The sequence below is a fragment of the Cricetulus griseus genome, assembly GCF_003668045.3.
Source record: "Cricetulus griseus strain 17A/GY chromosome 1 unlocalized genomic scaffold, alternate assembly CriGri-PICRH-1.0 chr1_1, whole genome shotgun sequence".
NCBI classification, from domain to species: domain Eukaryota; kingdom Metazoa; phylum Chordata; class Mammalia; order Rodentia; family Cricetidae; genus Cricetulus; species Cricetulus griseus.
The window spans coordinates 103,592,625-103,608,819 of NW_023276807.1; the positions used below are offsets into that span (position 1 = coordinate 103,592,625).

Here is a 16,195-nt window from a genome sequence, read left to right on the forward strand (position 1 = left end):
ATGGCATAGTCAGTCCTTCATCACACAACACATTGATGCTTCATGCTTATAGATCCTTGTTGTAAGAATTCTGTTTGGTTCATGCTGTCAGACATAATGAAAGGACTTTAGAATGGTAAAAGATAGATGTTTATTTCTACTTTGAACTGTCTTTACTGTCTGTCCAAAGGGTTTTTATCAACAAAGGACAATGTGTAACCTACTGTTTTCTAGAAAATACACATCAAGCATCCCTCTTCCAAAAATTCAAGACAAATATTTTAAGCTTACCATATTGGTTAAAACATTTGGATTTGGGAGCATTTCAGTTGTTTGAATTAGGCATGATCAACTGATAAAACCTGTGCAAATATTCTAAAATCTAAGTACTTTGAAGAAGTCTGCTCAGTGCGGCCTTTACCTGATTTGTTAATGTCAGCATTGTGAGCCACAGTCATACCTACCTGAGTGTCTGCTGGACATTATGTAATTAAAGCAGCCCTGTTTTCATGTGATGCTGCTATCCTTATCTGTGCTGCACATTCTTCTCCCCCTTTCTTCCTTCTAGTCTGGTTTTGCTCTGTCCCTTTAATATTTTTGGGAGGTGTCTTTGGCCTTTTAAAAATGTTATTGTCTCATATGCTGTGAGGACATATAGTTTTGAACTGGAGACGTAGCAATAAGCAGACTTGTGGGGCCTTTAGTAGATTGAGTTTGATTGTATTGTTATTATCAAGGTATAATGAGGAGTACTCAGATCTGTGCAGAACTTGATGAATTTTGACATATGCAGTCACCTAGGTCAGGGTACAGATGACATTCCAGTTGATGGTGATAAAGAATAAAAACAGTCAAGTGCTATGCTGAAAGCAGTGGTGTTCTGAAAGTGAGTGTGACAGGTCAGAAGAGGCCTCTCTGAGGAGGGTTGGTTAACAGAGTCTGTAGCATGGAGGAGCTGGTTGTGTAGGTATCAAGATGAGAAGCATTCCAGCTTGAGAGATGGGTTCAGGTGAATTCTTGGAGTAGGGATGTGTGTGAGGGGACTTGAAGAGACAAAAGTTAGTGTATTCGGTGCTTCCAAGGTGGATTCTAGAGTTAGAGAGATTCTGGAAGGCTGTGTAGGTTGAGATAGGAACTTGAATTGTGTTCTAAGCGTTGTGAAGGTACTCGAGGGTTGGTGACAGGGACAGATAGAATTCAGGTTTAAGAAAGTCATTCTGGCTTTAGTAGACAGTTGCCATCTTCCAAAAGAAAACCAGTGAGAGCTGTAATTAGGTCCAGGGTGGAAAGGCACAGGCTTGTTTGAGACTCACTTAGAAATTAGAATGCAGAGAATTTGCCAATGAGGAGTAGAGGAAGTGAGAAGGGGAAGAAGCCAGAACACCTCCACTCTTGGCTCCAGTAATCCCTAATAAAAGCAATAAGAAAGTAAGTGAACATGACTAGAGGTCGAGTGAGAAATTTGAATTCAGCACAACTAGTACGCACCAGGACTGTGCCAGGCTCCGAGGGTGTAAGGGGCAGGGAGTGAGGTCCTGTCTCACAAGATGTTTAGTCTGTAGAGAGCATTGGAGCATCGCTAGTCTCAGAGCAAGGAGGAGAACCTGGCTCCATTAAGGGTGGGTGCACCTTGTTGGTTCCTTCATTTTGACAGCTGTGCTCTGATGGTGTGATTTGAGTGAGAATGTTCCCCACAGCTCCAGGGTTCAAACACTTGCTCTGTAGTTAGTGGCTCTGTTTGGGGAGGTTGTAGAACCTCGCTTGGGGTGGAGTGGGGTGGAGTAGCCTTCCTGGAGGCGGGCTGTGTGTGTTTTATAGTCTTGTACCACTTCCAGGTTGTTCTCTCTGCTTGATGCTTGTGGTTGAAGATGTGAGATTTCAGCTTCTTGCTCCTGCTACCAGGCCTTCCTGCCATGATGGACCTCTGGAGCCATAGGCCAAAATAATAATAATAAAAAACCCCAAAACCCAAAAAAATTCTCTTCTATAAGTCCCTTTTGGTCATGGTGTTTTATCACAGCAATAGAAGAGTAACTAATGTAGTAACTAATAATAACGGATGTTAACAGTGAGGGAAACAGGGTTCTCGGTAATGTCTTTTTAACTTTTTTGTACATCTGGAACTATCCAGTCTCTAAATGTTGTTTGTTTGTTTGTTTGTTTGTTTTAAAACATAGGCTTGGGATGTGAGGGGAGTATGTACTGACATGATTTAGGTGTGTTCTTTGAAGTGTTGGTGGCCAGAGTAGTCCCATAGCTGTGGCATAGAGCAAGGTCTGCTAGGGAACTAGATTGGTAATAGGAATGTTACTGTATTATGTTTCTTGTTGCTGTGACTAAGTACCTGGAAAATAAAAATTCACAGAAGAAAGGGGATTTATTTCAACTCTTCATTTCAGTCCTGCTTTACTTGGCTCTGTCCTTAGAACATTGTGGTGGCAAGAATGTGATAAAGGCAGGTCTTAACTTTTTAATGAATAGAAAACTTAGAGAAAGTGGGGAAGAAGGGGAGGAGAAGAGAGGAAAAGAGGGATAGGAGAGAAGAGAGACTGCCCCACCCCTTAGCATGGCATCTAATGCCTTTAATCCTAGCATTCAGAGGCAGAGTCAGGAAGATCTCTGTGAGTTCAGGCCAGCCAGGGATACACAGTGAAATCTATCTCAGAGAAAGCCAAGAGAGATTACTGCTGGAGAAGGAACGGCAGGAGTTCTTCCAGCTGTTTGACTGAATAGGTCTACAGCCAATGTGGGGATGTGATGAGGGTCCCTGGTCCAGAATCCTACTAATGCTGAGGTACTCAAGGTCCTGGGGAGCCCCATAGTGATGAACGGATGTGGAAGTGCTGGGCTTTGAGCATGTCCTAACCATGCTGCAGACTGTGGCCAAGAGCAAGGACCAGGGGCCTATGAGGGTGACATTGAAGGCCTTTGGTGTTTGGCAAGGAAAGGAATGGTACTGTCAGGGTTGTGGAAATGTTATTGATATACTGAATGAGAAGATGACAGAGGAAGAAGTGGAGACGTGGTGGCAGGGCATGAGGACAGCAGTGTTTGTATCAAGTATAAAGAGCCTGTCTGGAATATGTTGAATGGCTGAGGATGTTTCCATATACTGAGCCTGTGCCTTGCACTGTGTGAGTTTTGTATGTGACACAAGAAGCTTCCTAGTGTTATGGTGTTTGTGACCCCCAGGAAAAGACCATAGACTCAATCCAATTATAATTAAAGGATTTATTGGTTAGCTGCTAGCAGGATGAACAGTCTCTGAGGCAAATTTAAAGTTGCCATGTAGGAGGGGTATTGGGAAGGACTTTGAAAGGGGAAAACTACATGAAGGCCTTCAATAGCTATTTAACCAAATAAAAACTGTTCTGCCAAGTTAAGTGGTTAAGGCAACTCAAAACAATCTTTTGGGTATCTGTGTAAGCAAAAAAAAGCAGTCATATCATAACAAGAAGATAGTCATTTTTGAGTGGGGGTCACTGAGTTAGGGTTATTGGGAACTCCAAGGACTGGAGTCTGAGACAAATGCCTGGTGGGTACAAAGATGGATACCTAGCATAAGATGGAGCTTCTTTAGCCATAACACTAGGCAGCAGCTGCTGCTTCTTCCTTCTTCCTCCTCCCCGCCCCCCCCCTTTTTTTTGAGACAATGTTTCTCTGTATAGACTTGACTGTCCTGGAACTTGCTTTGTAGACCAGGCTGGCTTCTAACTCAGAGATCCTCTAACCTCTGCCTCCTGAGTGCTGGGATAAATGGCGTGTGCCACTGGCACCAGGCGCTAGACTTCTTATTATAACACCTTGCCTGTCTGGTCTCTTTGGGTGGTGTTTGCTATTAACCTTCACCAAATAAAAAAGAATAAGTTAATCAGGTTAATCTGAGAGGGAACTTGAGGTCAGAGGTCATGAATTTGTAGTGAGACAGGGTAGGATGTTGATGTGGGCTGGTCTTCATTTCTCCTTTTACTTTTGTAAAACACTATCAGAAGAGAAGAAAAGTAGTTTTTAAGTTCTCTAGAGTTTTGCCACATGAAATAATAGCAAGTTGGAGAAATGATTCCTGTGGGTCTAATCTGGGTGAAAGACAAGGATCTAGAGAATGTGAGGAGTGTTAGAATCACAATGGGGTAGAAGAATGGGTGGTTTGGTACTTGAAAGGGCCAGTTGGAGAGTCCATTTGTGGCTCTGAGATGAAAGAGGAATGAGCAGGTCTAGAGTGTGAATGCAGAAGTGAGAGAGGTGAATTGGAGAGTAGAGTCATCACAGGAGAACAGTCTAGCTGGGAGAGTGTAGATGTGGAACCATAAGGATTTGTTACTACTGTAGCGCATAAGATCCTTGGGTAGAGACGGCAGGCTAGAGGCAAATCCAGGTAACCATGTTGCCTCTCCAGGCCCTCCCTCATCACTAAAGCCAAGTCTGTGCCAACCATTCATATTGCATATAAATGTCACCTGAAATGCTGATAATGTAGAAGACCCTCTTAACCTGCTTTTTCCTTCCTTAAGGCATTGAGTTCCTTGATGGTGTGCATTGTCTTACATATCTTAGCGTCTTTGAGTTGGATTTCCCATAGATGTCTATGTAGGTTTGGAAAGCATTGAAATGGATTGTTTTAGTTTTTAGACCTAAGGTTCATGAGGACAGGAGCCCTTTCAATTGAGATATAAGCATATCACCAGGCTCAGTTTTTTTTCCCCCCTTTTTTCTTTTTTTTTAAAAAGTAGTTCCAGGCTGGGTTGGAGCTTGCAACCCCTGGTGACCAGTAGCCTGTGATGCTCAGTGAAGGACAACTTACTTAGTCTTTGTGCATGTGTATTTATGTGTATTCCCATTCAGTATGCATTGATAACAAAGACAGATCAGTAGCTTTGTTTTTGTTTACTTATTTTACTGCTTAAATTTTTGTTTTCCTTCCATTGTTGACCAATATAAGTTGTGAGCACTGACTTTATCATGAGATGGTCCATCTTGTCCGACACTTCTTGATACCAGGCAACTAGCAGTCATACATGTGCTTGTTGTGCACTTCCCCTGAGTGATAGATGTACTAGATTGCCCTTTGTATTCTTTCAATACATTTTCATATTAAACAATGAAAAACTACAAATAAATGTAATTTGGAATCACTGAGTACTTACAGCTACATGGATCATCCAGTAAATTTGTGTTTTCATCTGAGATATCATTTATAATTATTGGAAAAATGTTTATTTCTTGTGATAAGTTATAACAGTCTGAGGGAAGTTAGAGATACCTGAGCTAGGTATGCTAGCATACACATATCATCTCAGTAGTCAGAAAACCAAGGCAGGATGATCACTAAGTTCAAGGCCTGGCCTACATAGAGAGTTTTAGGCCAGTTATGGCCAAGTACCTGCTAGACACTGTTCCAACAAAACAAAACCACAGCAACATAGACAGACCTGTCTTATTACAATAACAACTTCATGTAAACATCATTACCAATCTATTGCATCTTTTTGCCTAATTTAGGATTATTTAATAAAAAATATAAATATTTGGTTTCTATTGGTGCTTTAGTTGACAGAGTCTCACTATGTAGCTCAAGAAGGCCTTGAACTTGCAGTCTTCCTGCTTCAGCCTCCCAGATGCTGAGATTACAGGTGTGATACCATGCCCCTTCTACTTAAAGAAAATTGTTTTGAGATAGGGTCTTATGTGTCTGAGGCTGTTTTTGAACTTGTTATGTAGTGCAGGATGACCTTGAGCTGATCTCCTGCTTCCACCTCTCTGAGGATAACAGGCATGCACTACCATGCCAGTTCTTTTTCCACTTTAACAAAACTGTTTGCTACTTTGAAGAAAATACTAGAAAGTACAAAGTGGAATATAAAAATTATCAATAATCCTGTTACTGAGAATTATAATTATTGTTTGATATATTTTAATCTTTTTCTACTATAGATTCCCATTTTATTTTATAAAATGGATTGTAATTCCTTTTTACTCAAAAATATATAAAGAGCAATTTCAAAAAAATATTTATTTATTTATTTGTTTATTTTATGTCTATGAGTATTCTATCTGCATGTGAAACTTTATGCCAGAATGAGAGGGCACCAGATCCTATTACAGATGGTTATGGTCCTCTGGAAGAGCAAGCAGCACTCTTAACCTCTGAGCCATCTCTCCAGCCCCTATCAAGAGCAATTTTATGTCATTTAATTTTTAAGATTTTCCTGTTGAGTGCATCTGTAAAATTCCCAGTGTGTCGAGTCAGTTTTTTTAATTTCTGAAATGCTACCTACTTTTTAAAATCTGTCATGCTGAGATTAAATACATTCTGATTATTTCCTTAAAGTAGATTTCCATGAATTGAATCCTGTTCTAACTTTTAAGCTTCTATTTTGTTAAATGACTTAACCCAAAAGACTATACCAGGTCATAGTCTCAGAAGTGAAACTTGAGTCCCTCTATGTGCTGTTCTAGCACTAAATGAAGACAAGCATTTATATGATAGTTATGCATGTGCCCTGACTTTTTAATATGCATTGTAGGCCTTCTGTGAAGAACTGGAATCTATGATACAAGAACAGTTTAAGAAGGGGAAGAATCCCACAGGCCTGTTGGCATTACAGCAGATTGCAGACTTTATGACAGCGAATGTACCAAATGTCTACCCAGCAGCTCCACAAGGAGGAATGGCTGCCTTGAACATGAGTGAGTAGTTCTTGGCTTTGTATGTGATCTGTAACTTTCCAGATAAAATCCCAAAGCTTTCTTGTGTGAGCCACATGAGTATATAACTGTCAATATACAGTATTGAGGTTTTGCTTGTTTGTTTTTGTGGGAGTGCTGGGATTAAAGGTATATACCATTATCACCTGACTATATTGAGTATTTGAAAATCCATATGTTAATCATAGTAAAAGACAGGTTGTAAACTTGAAGGGTCTTGAGTGTAGAGGACTCATTTCCTGTAAGCCAGTTAGATTGTGTTATTACTCTTCCATTTACTTTATTTTCAGTTAAAACTAAATTCTTTCTGCATCATTACCATTTTTAACTAACATGGCTGATAATAAGGCATTTCTTTGATTAGTTAATTTTTGTTTTATGTGCATTGGTGTTTTGCCATGGTTGTCTGGTTCCCTGAACTGGAGTTACATACAGTTGCCAGCTGCCATGTAGGTGTTGGGAATTGAACTTAGGTCCTCTGGAAGAGCAGCCACTACTCTTAATCGCTGAGCTATCTCTCCAGCCCCTAAATTCTGTTATTCCAAATGACTTAAACATTCTATAATTATGTTTATGTGTATCAGTGTTTTGCTTGCATGCATGACTGTGTACCTCTAGGGCAACATCCTTCCCTCCCTTCTTCCCTTCCTCTCTCCAGAGATGGTGGTAGTGCAAGCCTTTAATCCAAGTCCTTGGAGGTGAAGGTAGGCGGATCTCAGTGAGTTTGAGGCCAGCCTGGTTTGTTTTGCATAGTGAGTTTGAGGACAGCCAGGGCTACATAGAGATAAACTGTTCTTGAAAAATAAAATAAAAACAAACAAAAAAGACTATTTTGGGGGCCTGAAGTGATGGCTTAGTGGCTAAGAGTGGCAGCTCTTCCAGAGGCCCTGGGTTCAATTCCCACAACCACATGACAGCTCACAGCTGTCTGTAACTCCTGTTCTAGTGGATCTGACACCCTTACACAGATATACCTGCAGGTAAAACACCAGTGCACATAAAACAAAAATAAATAAATTATATATATATAAAAATGTTCTCATTAGAGTTGTTCATTCTGTTTTATGTGTGTGCATATACCTCAGAGGCCAAAAGAGGCCATTGGACTTCCCGAAACTGGAGTTGTAGAAGGATATGGGTGTGGAAATTGAACCCCAGTCCTCAGCCAGAGCAACAAGCACTCTTAACTGCTAAGCTAGTCCTAGGGCAGCATTTCTTTTCTTTTTTTTCTTTTTTGGTTTTTCGAGACAGGGTTTCTCTGTGTAGCTTTGGAGCCTATCCTGGCACTCGCTCTGGAGACCAGGCTGGCTGGCTTCAAACTCATAGAGATCTGCCTGCCTCTGCCTCCCGAGTGCTGGGATTAAAGGTGTACGCCACCAACGCCCGGCCTAGGGCAGCATTTCTTGTCTATCATTTTTACCTTCATTGTCAGTGCTGCTTAGAAAAACTGAGAAACCAGAGCCGTTTGCAAACATGGGTGAATGTCAGCAAACTTCAGTGTGTCTTGCTCAGGTGGAACATCACCTTAGCTATTGACTTTGTAAACATAACCTTACAAGGTAGATCCTAGGGCCACTGCTATTACCAGCTGATCTGATCTATAGCACAAGGGTGTCCTGGGTGGTCTCTGATGAGTCTGGTTGAATGATCAGATCTGATTGAGAATACAAGGTACTGGTTTCCATAGGCCCCCTGACATTTGCTACTTACTTGTCTGTTTATTGTGTTCTTAGAACTTGACTGACACCAGATGGTGATTGATTGTTAACGAGTACAGAGTATGAAGAATCATTTAACTTACTAGCATGAAATCTAGTGGCCACTAGCAATGCATTTATGTTTCCCATGGACTTCTGATGGATTAGATGACACTGGTATGAGTTAGATGATAGAAGAATACATTTCACCCACACATTGTCTCCTCATCATAAATACATAAAAACATTTAGTAATAACTCACTGAACAACAAATAAGAAGGAAAAGTTGAAGGAAAGACTTGTCTCCTTCCAATATTCTTCTTTTCTCCCTTTCCCCTTCCTTTCATTGGTTAGAGCATTTAGAAATAGTACAGAAATGTATATCCTTAATTGTTTTCAATCCTAAGAAGAATATGTTCAGTCTCATCATCATATTTGATAATAGTGGTAGTTTTTATAGATACCCTTTTAATGAGAGTGTTCCTTCTGTTTCTAATTTGCTTAGAGCATTTATCCTGAAGGATGTTGAGTTTCATAAAATGCTTCTCTATTGAAACACTCACATCAGTTTTCTTTATTTTGATATTGCATACTTGACTTTTATTTGTTTGTTTTGTTTTGTTTTTCAAGACAGAGTTTTCCTATGCAGTCCTGGCTGTCCTGGAACTCACTCTGTAGACCAGGCTGGCCTCGAACTCACAGAGATCCACTTGCCTCTGCCTCCTGAGTGCTGGGATTAAAGGCGTGCACCATTACAGCCTGGCCTGATTTTGTTTTTCTTATGCTGAGAATTTAACTTAGCGTTTTGTAGTTGGTAGACTAGTATTCTCCCACTGACCTACACCTCTAGGTTGTTAGGCCCTTTTAAAAAAATTAACTAAAATTTTTATCTATTTATTTTGTGTGTATGTGTGAGCAAATGTCTGTCAGGGTACCTGTGTGGATATCAGAGGACAGCCTGGGAGAGTTGTTTCTCCACTTTTATCATGTCGTTGTAGGAATGGAACTGAGGTTTCAGTCCTAATGGCTTGAATGATGCACCAGTTCTACTCTACTTCACATTACTGGTTGTGATTTTGATTTTTTTTTTTTTTTGAGACAGGGTTTTTCTTTGGATCCCTGGTTGTCCTGGAACTCACTCTGTAGACCAGGCTGACCTTCAACTCAGAAATCTTCCTGCCTCTGCCTCCCAAGTGCTGGGATGAAAGGTGTGTACCACCACCACCTGGCTTTAATTTTGTAATTTAAAGAGCCAACTTTTGCTGAAATCAGGATTTATTTTTTTCTCCATAAATTTCCTTTTTTAAAAAATAAAATTTTTGTTTTGTGTTTTTTGAGACAGGCTTGTACTGTGTAGTCCTAGAACTCCCTCTGTTAAGACTGGCCTTGAACTCACAGAGATCCTCCTGCCTCTGCCTCCTGAGTTATGGGAATAAGGGTGTACACCCCCCATCCTCCCCACCCCAAATTATATAAAAATTTTAACCTTTAGCTTTAAACTATAGATTTTGCATGGAAAGGAGACTGTACCAAACAATGATTAAAGAAGAATTGTCCCTTCTATGCCTTTCCTTTTATCTGGCCACTCAGAAAAGCTATGTTTGTTGTTGCTTGCTGCCTCATATTATTTTTAGCCATGCATTCACCATAATCCGCTTCCCTTCCACAAATATTTGAGTCCCTTTTCACATACTGATACACCACATTTCTGATGCCTGATCTAAACAGTGATATTCTGTGCCATGTTGTCTTTTGACAAATGTCACCCATTTGGTCTACTTCACCATATCTCATTTGTTGCTAGATTAAATATCATTACTGGGTTTTTTTTTCTTTCTGCCTATTTCATGACTTGATCCTGACCTACTCAATGAAGTAACTAAACATGGTTCAGAGATCTTTCAAGAACCAAACTGCTGGCTCTTTTGGACTCACATCTTACAAACTGATAAATTACCTTTAAGACAGTCTTTGAAATATTGCTTTGCTTTTTCTTACAGTCTAGTCTTTAGGCTTTTCCTGACGTGAGCCCCCAGCAGGCACCCCCACACACACATAAGCCATAAATTTTGTTTTAATCTATTTTTTGTTGCATCTCACAAATTTGGCTACATTTTTGTTATATATTTCTCAATTATATATTAATGCCAGAGAGAACATTGTCATTTTGTCATTGAAGTTTTTGAAATTTTATGGTCTAATATGGACAATAAATAGGACTGTGGTAATTGATTTCCACTTGACAAATGCAGAAAATAAAATACCAATAAAAAAGTTTTACTTTTGTTTTTCTTTATCTTAGGTCTTGGTATGGTTACTCCTGTGAATGACCTTAGAGGATCTGATTCTATTGCGTATGACAAAGGGGAGAAGTTATTGCGATGTAAACTGGCAGCATTTTACAGACTAGCAGATCTCTTTGGGTGGTCTCAGCTTATCTACAATCACATCACAGTGAGTACTCCAGACTTATAACTGAGTGATCTCACAGAAGCCACTTGGTGATGTAGCATGTAGCTCATTAACTGTCTAGCACCATCTTTTCTGACAGCTTTAGTAACGCTTAGAACAGAGTCCTTACTACAGAACACAAGAATTGGCAAGTGTAGATTAAAAGTTAAGAGAGTAGTTTTGTTTGTTTTGTTTTGTTTTGTTTGTTGAGACAGGGTTTCTCTGTAGCTTTGGAGCCTGTCCTGGAACTCGCTCTGTAGACCAGGCTAGACTCACAAAGATCCTAGACTCAGAAAGATCCGCCTACCTCTGCCTCCAGAGGGCTGGAACTAAAGGTGTGTGCCACCATCGCCTGGTGAGAGTAGTTCTTAAAAACATCTTTCTTGCATGCTAACCTAATAAATGAATGTTTAACAAATTATAAGTGGTTCCTAAAATTCATCTATGACTTACAAATCTAACAATGGTGTATTTTCTTCATGACTCTGGCCAAAGCTTCTCTGTATTATACTTTTTTTTTTTTTTTTTTATCTACTCTTGTTTTATGCCATTTACCAGCATTATCAGGGTCTGTCTGTTCCTCAGTTTAGTTTTGTAACAAATGTTACTAGCTGTCTGCTCTCTCTGTACTAACCATTGTTCCAACTCAGATTGTATCAGGGAGCCGCCCTTGTGCACGGTTCCTTCTATTTTCTAACCAATCAGCCCATCCTTCACTCTGTTTTTTGTTCAGCTTGTTTTCATGGCCCATCATTTCAGTAATGCTCTATGCTGGTTTTATTCTGCTGGAATTCAGTCCCTGGGACCCACATGGAAGGAAGGGAGGGAGGACAAACTCCTTCAAGTTGATTTCTAGCCTTCACACAGGAGCTGTGGCACATGCCCACCACCCCCCATAAATAAATAAATAAATAAATAAATAAATAAATAAATAAATAAATGTAAAAAAATGAAATTCAAGATTGTGTTTGTGTTTCAAGGCTAGTTTGAGCTGCATGTGACCCTGTCTCAGTAACCAAATACATCAATCCAGAGAAACCACCTGCTGCCCTTCTTTGGGTGACTGCCTTGATTATGTCATAGAAAATAAGGGAACTCTTACTGTCTCTGTCCACACTTCCTCCTACTTATGATTCCCATTGCCTCCTTCCTTCTAGACTCCTGAGGGACCTCAGCCTGCTTTCTCTTTCCTCATTCTTTTATAATTTTTCCAGCTTGTTTCAATTTCTTGTTTTTTTTTTCATTTAGTTTCTTTCACTGGATATTAAAAACTTTACCTTTTTGTTTTATTTTTTTCTTTTTTAAAAAAGATATACTTATGCCAGGCATTGGTGGCGCATGCCTTTAATTCCAGCACTCAGGAGGCAGAGGCAGGCAGATCTCTGTGAGTTCGAGGCCAGCCTGGTCTCCAGAGTGAGTGCCAGGATAGGCTCCAAAGCTACACAGAGAAACCCTGTCTCAATAAACAAAAAACCAAAAAAGATATATTTATTTATTATGTAGACAGTATTCTGCCTGTGTGTATGCCTGCAGGAGAAATAGGGCACCAGATCTCATTATGGACAGTTGTAAGCCACCATGAGGGTGCTGGGAATTGAAATCAAGACCATAGGATAGCCAGTGTTCTTACATCTCTTTAGCCATTGTTTTGTTTTTCTAGATAGGATTTATCTGTGTAGTCTGGCTGTCCTAGAACTCACTATGTAGACCAGACTGGCCTTGAGCTCACAGAGATCCACCTACTTCTGCCTCTGGAGTGCTGGGATTAAAAGCGAGTGTTACCACTGCCTGACTAAAATTTTACTATTTTTAAAAGTTTATTTTAATGTGTGTGTGCACGTGCTTGTGTGCATATGCACATGCGTGCCTGCCTATCAACCTACCTAGGTACATGTCTGTTTGATGCCAGAGGGATGTGTATGATCCGTTGAAACTAGAGTTGCAGGTGGTTGTGAGCTACCAGGTGTGGGTGCTCAGTGCTCATATTAAACTTGGGTCCTTTGGAAGAGCAGAAAGCACTCTTAATCACTGAGTGATCTCTCTAGTACCCACATTTACTTTTTTTTTTTTTTTTGAGTCTGGCCTTAACTCAGTTTGTGACCCAGACAGACCCCCAACTTGCAATATTGAGTTTTAAAAATTATTATTATAATGCTTGCTTATTATAACAATTATATAATATAATAATATATAAATATATAATATATTATGTAATATATAAATATTTATATAATATATAAAAATATAATAATTATATAGGTGTTGGAGATGTCTAAATAAAAACTCATAATCCTGCCAAATTCTATTTGCTTGAGGTAGCCAGTACTAGCAGCTATTTAGATTGTTTGAGCTTTTTCTCCATATACATCTGTGGAGGTTTTCCACGAGTGAACTCATATCTGGAGCTTAGTTTAGTTCCCTTTTGGACTCAGAGGAATGTTAAACCTCCTGAAGTTGAGGCCTGGTGCCTTCCTTGTTAGTAGTGTGCTGTGCTAGTGTCTCTTAGCATTAATCTGTGCTGCAGATGCTGAGTTGCCTCCCTTTATCTGCTTGATATATTGCTGTTAAAATGAACTTTTTTCAAAATGCAAGCCGTGTGCTTGTTACTGTGTGCTGCGCTCTTGTGTGGTGTAGAGTGTTATCCTTGTCTATTCTTGTGTAGCAGTGTCTGTGCCCATTCTTTTTATTTTTTATGTTTTTTTGTTTTTCTAGATAGGGTCTCTCTTCTGGCTGTCCTGGAACTTGCTCTGTAGACCAGGCTGGCCTTGAACTCATGAAGATCCACCTACCTCAGCCTCCCAAGTGCATTTGTGCACGTTCTTATGGCCTAGTTGTCCACAGGAGTATCAGCTCTCTAAGCAGAGCTGCTGTTGTGCTTCCTGTTGTAGGTCTGGCACAGTTTAGGTGTGCCCTAAAACATTGAATGGTGACCAGCCTTGGCCAAAATAAAACTTCTTTAGCAAAAACTGTGAAAAAGAATTCACTAGGAACTTTTGATAGCTGGACAGTAGTCCAGTTAGCTTAATTCATATGCCATTGCACATCCTGGCATGCTGGAAAGTTGCTGGTCTTTCCGCTAATTATACTGGATAGAAAGCTCAGATGGAGATTTAATGCTGATTGCTTCCATGCAGATGTTACAGCTGTAACAGGAATAGGAAATGTGGTCCCTGGTTTTAACACTAGCTTCATTATTTGCATGTGTTTAAAATGCTGTGTATAACTCACCCTGTTATACATGCTATTTTAGTGCCTTTGACTCAGATTGTAGGCTTTTCCCCTCTCCCTTGTAATTGTTTGGCATTGACAGAATTAAAATGCCAGTTAAATGTTTACTGTTCTGTCTTAAGTGATCTGCTTGGTTATTAATGCATAGTTAAAAAAATCCAAGTTACCAAAAAGATTTTCTATATTGCATGAACTAGAACCAGAGTCTTTGAAGAAGAAAGCACCCCATCAACACCTCCGGCTTGGCTTTTTAAATTTTAGAGTGTTTTGTTGTTGAAATTTATGGCATTCATTTGTTTTGCCACTAGACACCCATCTTACCATCTAGATATTATTATGTAGATACTTAACAGGAAAGAGATATTAACAGTATCAGTGCAAAAGTAAGTGCTAAGAGGTCACTCTGTCCCTTCTCTAAAAGAGGGTCAGGGATTTTCTGCTAAGGGGATTTTAAAGTGCTGACAGGTGTTGGAGGCTTGGAGAGGATCATCTGACTTAGATCTTTAACATTGTGTCAGATTTAGAGAAGCCTTGGAGATGGGGAAGGACAAGCCTGGGTGGCCCATCTGGGATTCTGGCCTGAGGGCCTTTCTTGGAGACCCTCGGCTGGTGTGCCCTCTTCCTGTCCTGTGTTAAGTTTTGGCACTTGTAGAAGCTCATAGATAATTGGTTCAGCTCTAGTCTGAAGTTCATCTTTGGGCCAGTGCACTGGGTGTGGGGAATATAGTATTGATCTCTGCAGCAATACAGCCCACCTCTTCCTGAGTGCTGGGTGTGCTTGGATTTTAGGGATGGCTAAGGGGCTGAGGCTGTCCATCTCATTTACAGAGGAGTGCTGGTAGACAAGGGCACAGGCTCAGAGAGACCACTGTTGAAGAAATCTACCCTGAAATGCTTTACTTTCATTTGATGTGTAAATTTTGTGTGTAATCCCTTTTGCTTTAGACTAAGAATTTCATATTTTGAGTGTTTTCTATTAAAACATGTAAATTTGTTAAGCTTACAATTGGAATTGTGTCTTTTGAGCAAGGGTCTCACTGTATAGCTCTGGCTGACTTGGAACTTGCTGTATAGACCATGCTAGCCTCAGGGGGAAAAAAAAAAGAAAGGAGAAATCAGAATAAAATGAACAAAATACAAGAAAATAACTTTATAGAAAAAAGTAAAATATTTTATCATATGAAAAATTCTCCAATTCATTAATAACTAGGAAATTAATTCTTCTTCCCTCCTCTCCCTCTATAAATACTGTACCTAAGAGTAGCTAGTATTGCAGAGTTTGTTAACCAGTAGTAGTTGTGTACATGCTTCTGTTTAGTCTTTAAGAACTTTTTTTTTTTTTTGAGATTAAAGTCTTACCTAGAAGCTCTTGAGAACTCAGGATCATTATAATTTAGCTTCCTTCCCAAGTGCTAGAATCACAGGGATGCTTCACCATGCCTGCCTTGTAGAGAAGCACTTAAGTCTATCCAAAAATCATTGCTTATGAAATGAGATTTCTTTTACTGTGGGAAGAGCTCTTCTTTTTCATTGCTATATTCTGATTGTCTGGTATATGCTGGATATATAGTGCCCTTTTGTGCTGAATGAATTGTTGTAGAGAGAGACATACATTGTGGAAGATGCAGAAAAACCAGAGGGTGATACTGTTTTGGTATAGAGATTTTCAAAACTGCATCAAACATTGAGAAAAATGTGTTCATTTGTGCTCACCTTTCCATCATCCTACAGGTTTATGTGTTATCAAAATCTAGCTTGGAACTTTTAGTTATTAGGTATTTTATGTGTGCCTGCTTTTCTGTATGGAAACCGCATGTGTGCAGGTATCTGTAGCAGGCTTTTTCTTTTGGGTCACCAACTAGCTCCCAATGCATGATGCAGAAACTTCTTATTACTTATGAATGCTCGACCTTATCTTATGCTTGTCCCACTAGCTCGTATAACTTAACCTGTTTTTCTTCATCTATGTTTTGCCTTGGGATTTTTTAACCTTTCTTTCCATATATATCTCACTTTCCTGCTTCTCATATCTGGCTGGCTGGCCGCTGCCTGGCTTCTGGCCTTGGGCATGTCCTTCTTTCTTCCTCATTCTCTTCTCTCCAGAGCCTACTTATTCTCTCTGGCCATGAGCCCT

General features: G+C 39.8%; 1 protein-coding gene and 1 pseudogene across 10 annotated transcripts in view; both read left to right on the forward strand.

The window, feature by feature from the left end:
* The window catches only part of Add1 (adducin 1), a 59,408-nt gene that overhangs the window by 19,151 nt on the left and 24,062 nt on the right, over window positions 1-16,195 (forward strand). For all 10 annotated transcript variants that reach the window (XM_027387156.2, XM_027387159.2, XM_027387158.2 and 7 more), the window contains 2 exons: window positions 6,504-6,666; window positions 10,685-10,836. In XM_027387156.2, the coding sequence (XP_027242957.1) occupies window positions 6,504-6,666; window positions 10,685-10,836 (315 nt within the window). The remainder of the gene's footprint in view (window positions 1-6,503; window positions 6,667-10,684; window positions 10,837-16,195) is intronic.
* LOC113832233 lies at window positions 1,418-6,477 on the forward strand (annotated as a pseudogene).